The sequence below is a fragment of the Bos indicus x Bos taurus genome, chromosome 6, assembly GCF_003369695.1.
Source record: "Bos indicus x Bos taurus breed Angus x Brahman F1 hybrid chromosome 6, Bos_hybrid_MaternalHap_v2.0, whole genome shotgun sequence".
Taxonomy (NCBI): Eukaryota; Metazoa; Chordata; class Mammalia; order Artiodactyla; family Bovidae; genus Bos; species Bos indicus x Bos taurus.
Window position 1 is genome coordinate 88,784,851 of NC_040081.1, and position 12,041 is coordinate 88,796,891.

Genomic DNA, 12,041 nt, shown 5'->3' on the forward strand with positions numbered 1-12,041 from the left:
GGACCGTATCATCTGCTGCCCTCACAGGCTGTCATTCATGGAGCCTGCCAGCCGAGCAAGGTGGCTCCCCAGTGAGCATGTATGTCTGTATGTATGCATGTGTCCATTCTGACCTGTTTAGGAAATGACCTCTTTTCTTTATTTAATTTTTCATGTTCAGTCACTAATGTCAGATATCTATAATATATTTGAATTTCTAAACTTGAAATTTCAAGTAAGGATAGATTTCATTTTAAAAGTTGACCTTTTTTTTTTTTTTCCGGTCATTCTGCTTCTGGGTTACATTATAGTTACTGTGTGTTTATTGCAAAATCACCACACACTTATAATGCATCCAGATGGCATTGACAGCACGTGACAACCAGCTCAACGCAGGAAAGCAGGATGTTAAACACAGCTCACAACCTTGACTGTGCTTGTGGGGCAAGCTTACCTAGCTGGCAGTTGGCAGTGTTTTATAAGACCCTTCTCCTATATGATATTTCATTCAATTCAGATTTTATGAAAACTTTTTTTTTTAAATGAGCATTGTGGGGTGGGTGCATACACTGTCACATATACAATCCCTTGGTAGTATCTATTAAATTACAGTTATGCGTATCTAACTATATAATGAAACAAAAAAGGACATGACCATGAGGGACTAAGATGTAAGGAAGAGCACTGAGCTGAGAGACTGAAGAGGTGCTCTGAGACCTATTATTGAAACCCATTAACTTAGCAACCTCTCTATCCAGCAATGTTGTTATCAGTTGACAGCAATGATGGCAGTTGTTCCTTCCAGCTCTAACACTTGGTGCATCTCGGACGTTCAGCTGAGTGTTGCCATGTGATTGTGTAAAAACACAGAAACTTTCAGAAAGTCAGGTTTTTCTGATCCTATCATAAAACACGCCTATGTGATTTATAAAATTACTCTTGTCGCCCTGCTGGTTCTTGGAGCCAGAGCCCTAAGACCTGGACTTGGTAGAGAAGGCCTTACCAGTGAGGCCATGACTCAGTCACCCAGAGGAGCACGCAAGTGATAGGTTTTGACATGCTGCTCTTCAGATTGTTCATCAGGACTTAACCTGAGGTGAGGGATGATCCCGAAGCTGAGAGGGAGGGACTTTCACGTGGGTTCTGCTGCAAAACTTATAGGTAGCAGTCAGCTGTAAATTGCCACAGGGAAATTGTGGCTGATTTGTGAGTATCGATGAAAGTTTCACTATAACTATAGCCAAGACAGATAAGCCAGATACAGGTAAAATGCGGAGCTGAAGTAAATGGTCCTTGCAGAAATCTTGGCTCAATAATAAAGGAAACAGGATGACCTACTTCAAGTAGATTACTTGAGTGGGAATGATTTTTAAAGAATAATTTCATCCACGACCCCCTTTAGGTATTACTGGAAATATGTAAATAATTGCAGATTATTTTACAAATTCAGTGATTTATAGAAACAGGTTCCATTTAGTCCATTTTCTTTCTAAGAAAGTACACACGCCTGTATGTATTCTGCTTCATTATTAAATCTTTTGACCTCATTTTTAAATCAGGCTTCTCTCTAAGAAGACTGATGTTTTGTAGCAAATACAACATGAAGGTTGCATCACAATAGTTCTTGACAAAAGAGAACATAAAAACACCCTAAATATTTCCTTGAGACTTTGAGGTCAGATTTTTCTTTGGGTTTAGATATAGTTTCCTCTAAACTGCATCTTCCTTCGTCCACTAGGGCTTCCTGCTCTTATTTCTGTGTTCTCATAGCCAGTGTTTGTGAAGTGCTTACAGGGTACTAGGTATTGTTCCCAGACTTTTACATATGAATAACCCTATAAGCATGTATTGTTTAATTTTGATTCAGTTATCATGATAACCCTATAAGGTAGGTGTTGTTATGCCAACTACACACTGGCACTAGCCATCTGCCTCCACAAGGATTAAATCATGAGCTGCTGCAGCTGCTGACCTTCAACATTCCCTGAAAGGCGTTCAGGGTGGAGATAGAAATGAGGCACTGTGTGATCTGGGAACAACTGGCAGAACAGGTCTGCAGATAGATTTTCAGAAGATTTTATGAGCCCAATTCTTGCATCTCCTTGTGGCTAGAAAAGCACTAAAACCCTTCATGGTGACATCTGCTCCTCGTGACTAGCAGTAATTTTCAGGAGACTAGCATCAACTTTCAACAAAATACATGTGCCTGATTACATGTACTTGCCCTTCACCAAAGTCACTGACCTTTCCCCAGACTCTGTGCAGCGGTTTCTCAGCACTATCTGAAATAGCTCTTGGGCTACAGTCCTCATTTTGCCTTTAATAAAACTTGTTCCTTGTCCAGTTTTAACTGTTGCTTCTTATCCTCCAAACAGGCTTCTTAGGAGATAGGTAAGATGGTCTGGTATTCCCATCTCTTGAAGAATTTTCCAGTTTGTTGTGATCCACACAGTCAAAGGTTTTAGCATAGTCGCTGAAGCAGAAGTAGATGTTTTTCTGGAATTTTGTTTTTTCTCTGATCCAATGGATGTTGGCAATATGACCTCTGGTTCCTCTGCCTTTTTAAAATCCAGCTTGTACATCTGGAATTTCTCAGTTCATGTACTGCTGAAGCATAGCTTGACGGATTTTGAGCATGTGAAGTGAGTGCAATTGTATGGCAGTTTGAACATTCTTTGGTATTGCCCTTCTTTGGGATTGGAATGAAACCTGACCTTTTCCAATCCTGTGGCCACTGCTGAGTTTTCCAAATTTGCTGACTGGCATATTGAGTGCAGCACTTTCGCAGCATCATCTTTTAGAATTTGAAATAGCTCAGCTGGAATTCCCATCTCCTCCAGTAGCTTTCTTCTTAGCAATTCTTCCTAAGGCCCATTTGACTTCACACTCCAGGATGTCTGGCTCTAGGTGAGTGACACCATCATGGTTATCCAGGTCATTAAGACCTTTTTTGTATAATTCTTCTGTCTGTTCTTGCCACCTCTTCTTAATCTCTTCTGCTTCTGTTAGATCTTTGCTGTTTCTGTCTTTCATTGTGCCCATCTTTGCATGAAATGTTCCTTGGTATCTCCAACTTTCTTGAAGATATCTCTAGTCTTTCCCATTCTATTGCTTTCTTCTATTTCTTTGCACTGTTCACCTAAGGCTTACTTACCACTTATTTTGACTATTGAGAAAGAGAAACCTACATGTTTCCCCTGGTTCAAGGACTAAGATTTTTGTGTGTATGCCCAGCCAGGAAAGATGAGTTACCTGCTGTTAGAACCTGCCTGTGGATATATACCCAGGACTGGGATTGCTGGGTCTATTTTTAATTTTTTGAGGAACTCCATCCATTTTTCAGCAGTGTTTGTACCAATTTACATTTGCATCTACAGTGCACAAGTGTTCCCTTTTTCTCCAGGTCTTCTCTACCACTTGTTATTTCTTGTCTTTTTCACAGTAGCCATTCTGACAAATGTGAGGTGATATCTCACTGTAGTTTTGATTTGCATTTCTCTGATGATTGAGCAACATTTTACATACCTGTTGGTCACTTGTATATTTTCTTTGGAAAATGTGTCCATTCCATTTCTTGGCCCATTTTCTAATTGAGTTGTTTGAGGGTTTTGTTTTTTCTTTTGTGCTATTGAGTTGTATGTTCTTCATATATTTTGGTTATTAAATTCTTATCCAGTATGTGGTTTGCAAGTATTTCCCCCCATTCTGTAGGTTGCCGTTCCACCTTGTTACTTTTTCTGTGCTGGTGCTTTTTAGTTTGATGTTGTCCCACTTGTTGATTTTTATTTTTGTTGCTTGTGCTTTGGTGTCATAGCCAAAAACCTACTGCTAGGACCAATGTTAAGAGTTTCTTCCCTATGTTTTCTTCTAGGAGTTCTATGGTATGAGGTATTAAATAGACTTTAATCCATTTTAAGTTAATTTTTGTAAGTACTGTGAGCTAGAGCTCCAATTTCATTTTTCTTTATGTCTTTATCCAGTTTCCCCAGTATCATTTTTTGAAGAGATTTTCCTTTTCCAATGAAGTGTTCTTGACTCCCTTGTCAAATGTTAGCTGACCTATGTAGGGGATTTATTTCTGAGTTCTCAGTTCTTTCATTGATCTATGTATCTGTTTTACAGCTTTCATTATTATAGCTTTATATATTGTTTGCTTCCCAGGTGACTCAGTGCTAAAGAATCTGCCTGCTAATATAGGAGATGGAAGAGACACAGGTTCGATCCTTGGGTCAGGAATATTCCCTGGAGGAGGAAATGGCAACCCACTCCAGTATTCTTGCCTGGAAAATTCCACAGACAGAGAAGCCTGGTGGGCTATAGTCCATGGGGTTGCAAAGAGCTGGACACAACAGCACAAGCACAAAATATTGTTTGAAATGGGTCCTTCACCTTTGTTCTCAGGCCTGCTTTAGCTATTTAGGATCTTTGTGTTTCCATACAAATTTTTAAGATTTTTTTTTCTGTTTCTGTGAAAAATGCCATTGGAATTTTGATAGAGATTGAATCAAATATATTGATGGCTTTGGGTAGCATGTGAAGTGAAGTGAAAGTCGCTCAGTCATGTCCAACTCTGTGCAACCCCGTGGATATACAGTCCATGGAATTCTCCAGGCCAGAATACTATAGTGGGTAGCCTTTCCCTTCTCCAGGGGATCTTCCCAACCCAGGGATCGAACCCAGGTCTCCCACATTGCAGGGGGATTCTTTACCAGCTGAGCCAACAAGGGAAGCTCATAGACATTTAAAAATATTATTTCTTCTAATCCATGAACATGGAATATCTTTCCACTTATTATTTGTCTTCTTCAATTTCTTTCATCAAAGTCTTGCAGTTTTCATTGTATAGATCTTTCATTTCCTTGGTTAAGTTTATTCCTAAGTATTTTATTGTTTTATGAAGCTATAGTGAACAGGATAGTTTTCATTATTTCATTTTCAGATTTCATTGTTATGCATAGTATCAACTACACTAAATCAACACTACTGATTTATGATCCAGCAACCCCACTTCTCTTATCCAAAGGAAATGAAAACAGGATACAGAAAAGATATGTCTTGTTTAGTGTAGTTTTACTCATAAGAGCCAAGATATGAAAATAACCTAGACATGCCTCAGTAGATGAGTGGAGAGTCTGGGAGGGCAGTGGGGCCAAGTGCCCTCTGGAGCTGAGTTAGCCTGCCCTGAAGGTCACAGAGGGAGGCAGGGCCAGCACCGACTCCATAAGGTACCAGGGAAAACTGTGTTCATGAGGGAGTCTGTGCTTGAACTTGAGGAGGGATTTGTAGGTGAGGAGTGGGGTGGTCCTAGAGAGAGGGAACAGGGGGCATCTAGGCCAGCCATCCTGGGACAGTAAGAGGAAAGAGAAAGTCAGATGCTGGATCAGTCTGTCTGTCCATTCCTAGGCCTATAACTCACTCTTTTCTTAACCTACCCAGGAACAGGACACCTCCAGCCATGGAGGGGATATACCAGCCAAGTCCAGCCCCTTGTCAGCGATTTCTCTCTGGCCCATAATTCTCTGCACAGTAGAGGCCTAGGTACTTCTCTGGCTCCTCACTACAGCCCTTTCTAAAAAATGCTGAAGAGGATGGTAGGAAGGGGAGAAGTGCTCAGGGCCCTTTCTGGAATCCCTGGAGGCCACAGAAGGGCTGGGGGTGGGATGCAGGGGGGTAGGGATGCCAAGTGTCAGGCATGCCAATGTCAGGATGCCAAGTCAGGATGCCAGTGTCAGGCATTGCTATGAGCACTTGGGATGCAACAGTGACTGACACAGGCAAAGTCCTTCCTGACAAAGAGCTTACACTCTGGTTGGAGAAGACAGGTAATAAATATATAATATACTATATTAGGCAGTATTTAATGTTACAAGAATAAAACAAGATGGGGGGCAAGGCTAGAGATTTATGGCCTTAGGTTGTTGAGAAAGAGTGGTCACAGCAGGCTAACTGCTGATCAGAACAAAGTCAAGTCGAGAGCCATGTGGATGTATGGGGCAGGAACAGTCTAGACACATGGATGAGCAGTGTGAAAACCTTGAGGTACAGTGTGCCTGCTGGTTTTGATGAGCTGAGGAAGGCCACTGTAACTGGGGCAAAATAAATAAGGGGAATAATGCTGGGAAATAAAGAGGAAGCAGCAGGGGTACCACATCATGAATGGCCTTACAGACCATGCAAAGGAATTTGAATTTTACTCTAAGTACAGTGGAAAGCCATTGGAGGATTTGTGCCAAAGCCATTGCAGGATATTTATGCATTTTTTGCATTTAACAAAATCATCCTGGTTTTTTGAATGACAAATCAACCTTAGAGAGGTGAGGATACCTGTTAGGGTACCTGTTAAGGTACCTGTTAGGATACCTGTTAGGGTACCTTAGAGAGGTGAGGTACCTGTTAGGGTACCTGTTAAGAACCCATTGTAATTATCCAGGTAAGAAATTATCCAAGATGGGGTGTGGACCCAGGTGGTAATGGTTGAAAGTATTAAGAGGTAGTTAGATGGTAGATAAAATTTAAAAGGAGAGTTAGAATGATTGGCTAAGTGATTAGATATAAAAGAAAGAGAATTATTTATGACTCTAAGAGTTCTCAAATAGGCAGAAGTGAAGGTATTCTTTTGAGATGAGTCTGAAATGATCAGTGAATTTCATCTATTTATGTGTATATAGGGCAGAGAGTGGGCAGAAAAAGAAAATAGGGCTCTTTCCATGGGAAGGGAACAGCGGATCAAAAGGAAGGAGGAAAGATTCCAAAAGGCCTTATGTACTCAATAAGTGATCCAACATTGTTTGTTGAATAAGGAAAGTAGGATATTCTAAATAATTGTGATTTGGTCCAAATAGTTATAGCCTTACCATGCATTCTTCAAAAGAATCTCCACTAGACAAATCTCTCCTAGAGCAAAAAGAACCCTATAATTTGGGACTCCATCTGGTCAGAATTATTCCTCAAAATTCGAATGCAGTAGTCAAAATATGAGGACAGAAGAGGGTCCAGAATTACACAGAAGGTACTGTTCTTATAAGAAACTACTATAAAGGAATTAAAACTCATGAAGTGCTTTTTAAAGCAGCTTTTCATCTATATTTTCTCTTCTTTTACTATAGGTGCTTCCAGATGTCTTATTTATGCATAGTAGTCTACATTCAAAACCTGAGAGTTACCTTTTACTCCATGCTTTTTTATATTATGTACAATATTTTATATAAGGCTATGATTTGGAGTTAGACTGATTTAGGTTTGAATTCTAGCTCTGTTGCTTAAAACAATTAGGATCTTGGCAAATCACTTCAGCTCTCTGAGACTTATCATCCGAAAAACTGAGATAATAATACCTATCTTATAGAGTTGTTACAAAGATTAAATGAAATAATCACCTCACATAACTAATGTATGAGACTTCCTGAGCATAATACCTGGCAGAAAACAGTGTATGTGTGTGTTTGTGAGTGTGCACATTATTCAGCCTTTCTCTCCATTCCCACTAGAGTACTAACCTGGAAATATGTAATTTCACCTTTCAATTACCACTCAGCTCCTCATTACTTTTCTGACCTCAGCTCTCTTCCGGTCAGATCTGTTGTCACCCAATAATCCCCATCTTCTCCAAACTCCCATAGTAGGTCTCAATCTGCCCAACTCTTTCTGTTCTTGATCCTGTACTGCCTTGCACTTTTATTTAGTTGTCCCCTACTGAATTGTATGCCTCTGTAAGGTAAGCTTCCTGTCCTCCATTGCTTTTGTATCTTCATCCCACACCAGGTTCAACCTTCTCAATCATATCACTGGTCATTTGCATGATAATCCTGGATAACTTACAAATCTCTAGTGTTACTCTTGCATTACAGAAATAATCCCTTATAGTTGCCTGAATGGGAACAAAAGCTCCCACTGAAGGTGGCATCTGACACATTATTAATGTACAGCAATCTAGATTCAGTAGTGATACATCCACTGAATCATACATTGGCTTTTTCAGTGCACACTTCTCGCTCAACACACCGTCAAGGTACCAGGGATTTGGCACACACAGATAGACCGAGTCCCTGTTCCCACAGAACTTATATTCTCTAGTGTATGTTAGTCTTTCAGTCATGTCCTACTCTTTGCCCCCTCATGGACTGTAGCCCACCAGGCTCCTCTGTCCCTGGAATTCTCAGAAAGAATACTGGAGTGGGTTGCCATGCCCTTCTCCAGGGTATCTTCCCAACCAGGGATTGAACCTGGGTCTCCTGCATTGCAGGCAGAGTCTTTACCATCTGACCCACCAGGGAAGCCCTGTATTCTCTAGATTGTATGTCAAAGTAACCATTTTTTGGAAGTGGCTTTGGTACTGTGTGTGTGTGCTAGGTTGCTTCAGTCATGTCCAACTCTTTGTGACCCTATGGATTATAGCTCACCAAACTCCTCTGTCCATGGGATTCTCCAGGCAAGAATAATAGAGTGGGTTGTCATGCCCTCCTTCAGGGGATCATCCCACTCCAGGGATTGAACCTGTGTCTCTAGGGTCTCCTGCATTGGCAGGCATGAACTTTACCTCTAGTGCCACCTGGGAAGCCGATTTTGGTACTACTTACTCTTAAATATATGTTCTAAAGCTGGGAGAGTAAGAGCATGTTACCAGTTTCTAAGGAAATAAAACTATTTTGGAATGAATCACTTTTAGAGAACTATTAATCTGTGGTGATATTATAAAGAACCAAAACTAAACTGAGTTTTCCATGTTAATCATTTAATTTGATGATGTATGTCTTAGTCAGTTTGAGCTGCTATGACAAATTATCAAAGGCTAGGTGGCATAAAGAACAAATATTTATTTCTTACAGTTCTGGACACTGGGAGTCTAAGATCAGAGTGTCATCATACCCAGGTTCTGGTGAGAACCCCATTCTGAGTTATAGACAGCTAATTTCTCACTGTATTTTTACATGTCATAAAGATCATGATAGCTCCCTGAATTTTTTTTTTTTTTTAAGAGTACTGAAAGTTGGAACTCTAATGACTTAATCTTTTCCTAAAAGGTCTTGAGAATTTTGCAAAGAGATTGCACTGGTCATAGCAAACACCCTCTTCCAACAGAAGAGAGAAGACTACACATGGACATCACCAGATGGTCAACACAGAAATCAGATTGATTATATTCTTTGCAGCCAAAGATGAAGAAGTTCTATACAGTCAGCAAAAACAAGACCAGGAGCTGACGGTGGCTTAGATCTTGAGCTCCTTATTGCTAAATTCAGACTTAAATTGAAGAAAGTAGAGAAAACCACTAGACCATTCAGTTATAACCTAAATCAAATCCCTTACAATTATACAGTGGAAGTGACAAATAGGTTCAAGGGATTAAAACTGATAGAGTTCCTGAAGAACTATGGATGAAGGTTCATGACACTGTACAGAAGGCAATGATCAAGACCATCCTCAAGAAAAAGAAATGCAAAAAGGCAAAACGGTTGTCTGAAGAGGCCTTACAAATAGCTGTGAAAAGAAGAGAAGCAAAAAGCAAAAGAGAAAAGGAAAGATATAAGCATCTGAATGCAGTTCCAAAGAATAGCAAGGAGAGATAGGAAAGCCTTCCTCAGTGATCAATGCAAAGAAATAGAGGAAAACAAGAGAATAGGAAAGACCAGAGATCTCTTCAAGAAAATTAGATACTAAGGGAACATTTCATGCAAAGATGGGCACAATAAAGGACAGAAATGGTATGGACCTAACAGAAGCAGAAGATATTAAGAAGAGGTGGCAAGAATATACAGAAGAACTATACAAAAAATATCTTCATGACCCAGATAACCACAATGCTGTGATCACTCACCTAGAGTCAGACATCCTAGAATGCGAAAGTCAAGTGGGCCTTAGGAAGCATCACTATGAACAAAGCTAGTGGAGGTGATAGAATTCCAGTTGAGCTATTTCAAATCCTGAAAGATGATGCTGTGAAAGTGCTGCACTCAATATGCCAGCAAATTTGGAAAACTCAACAGTAGCCACAGGACTAGAAAAGGTCAGGTTTCATTCCAATCCCAAAGAAAGGCAATGCCAAATAATGTTCAGTGTATACTGCATAATTGCGCTCATCTCACAGGTGAGCAAGGTAATGCTCAAAATTCTCCAAGTGAGGCTTTAACAGTACGTGAACCATGAAATTCCAGATGTTCAAACTGCATTTAGAAAAGGCAGAGGAGCCAGAGATCAAATTGCCAACATCCGTTGGATCATCGAAAAAGCGAGAGAGGTCCAGAAAAACATCTACTTCGACTTTATTGACTATGCCAAAACCTTTGACTATGTGTATCACAACAAACTGTGGAAAGTTATTCAAGAGATGAGAATACCAGACCACCTTACCTGCCTCCTGAGAAATCTGGATGCAGGTCAAGAAGCAACAGTTAGAACTGGACATGGAAAAACAGACTGGTTCCAAATAGAGAAAGGAGTACGTCAAGGCTGTTTATTGCCACCCTGCTTATTTAACTTCTATGCAGAGTACATCATGAGAAATGCTGGACTGGATGAAGCATTGAGCTGGAACCAAGATTGCTAGGAGAAATACCAATAACCTCAGATATGCAGATGACACCACCCTTATGGCAGAAAGTGAAGAGGAACTAATGAGCCTCTTGATGAAAGTGAAAGAGGAGAGTGAAAAAGTTGGTTTAAAACTCAACATTCAGAAAACTAAGATACTGCATCTGGTCCCATTCACTTCGTGGCAAATAGATGGGGAAACAATGGAAACAGTGACAGACTTTATTTCTTTGGGCTTCAAAATCACTGCAGATGGCGACTGCAGCCATGAAATTAAAAGATGCTTGCTCCTTGGAAGAAAAGTTATGACCAACCTAGACAACATATTAAAAAGCAGAGCATTACTTTGCCAACAAATGTCCATCTAGTCAAAGCTTTGATTTTTCCAGTAGTCATGTACGGATGTGAGAGTTGGACTATAACGAATGCTGAGCTCCGAAGAATTGATGCTTTTGAACTGTGGTGTTGGAGAAGACTCTTGAGAGTCCCTTGGACTGCAAGGTGATGCAACCAGTCCATCCTAAAGGAAATCAGTCCTGAATATTCATTGGAGGGACTGATGCTGAAGCTGAAACTCCAGCTCATTGGACACCTGATGTGAAGAACTGACTCATTTGAAATGACCCTGATGTTGGGAAAGATTGAAGACAGGAGGAGAAGGAGACAACAGAGGATAAGATGGTTGGATGGCTTCACTGACTCAATGGACATGAGTTGTAGTAAGCTCCAGAAGTTGGTGATAGACAAGGAAGCCTTGCGTGCTGCAGTCCATGGGGTCACAAGGAGTCTGACATGACTGAGCGACTGAACTGAACTGAACAGATCCCACCTCAAGCACTTCTGTTTTGGTAGACAGTAGTCACCATCTTCAGTGATTTTGGAGCCCCCCAAAATAAAGTCTGTCACTGTTTCCATTGTTTCCCTATCTATCTCCCATCTATCCTAAAAGTGTTAGATCTTCTTTTATACTAAAATTGGAGTTTTGAGCTAACACTATGAAAAGTTTATATTTTGAGTCAGACTGATCAACTGTATTGTTATTGACTGAATATGTGTTCCTTAAAATTCATATATTTAAATCTTACCCTCCAGTATGATGATATTAGGAGGTGGGAGATATCGACCATTGAGCGGGCTGCTGCTTTGTTGTTTACAGCATGGGCAAGATGCTTAAAGTCTAGGTCTTTGAACTCAGGTCAACCTTTAGAGACATTCATTTTAGTAGAACATATTTTACATTGAATTCTTTACTGATGTGGAGAAGAGTTGGACTTTCCAGGTGGCAACAGTGGTAAAGAATCAGCCTGCCAATGCAGGAAACACAAGAGACTAGGGTTCCATATCTGGGTAGGGAAGATCCCCTGGAGTAAGAAATGGCAACCCACTCCAGCATTCTTGCCTGGAATATTCCCTGGACAGAGGAGCCTCGTGGGGCTACAGTCCATGGGGTCACAAAGACATGACTGAGCACACACACATATGGAGAAGAGTTAAACTGAAACATAAAAGGTTGTCTACCAAAACAGAAGTGCTTG

General features: G+C 40.5%; 1 protein-coding gene across 7 annotated transcripts in view; it reads left to right on the top strand.

The window, feature by feature from the left end:
• The window catches only part of MTHFD2L (methylenetetrahydrofolate dehydrogenase (NADP+ dependent) 2 like), a 152,339-nt gene that overhangs the window by 120,988 nt on the left and 19,310 nt on the right, over window positions 1-12,041 (top strand). The window contains exon 8 of one of the 7 annotated variants that reach the window (XM_027544742.1): window positions 9,000-9,064. The exons of the other annotated variants lie outside the window; for them this stretch is intronic. Coding sequence (XP_027400543.1) covers window positions 9,000-9,037 — 38 coding nt within the window. The 3' untranslated portion in view covers window positions 9,038-9,064. Of the gene's footprint in view, window positions 1-8,999; window positions 9,065-12,041 lie in introns of those variants that run through there. 7 annotated transcript variants of the gene reach the window in all.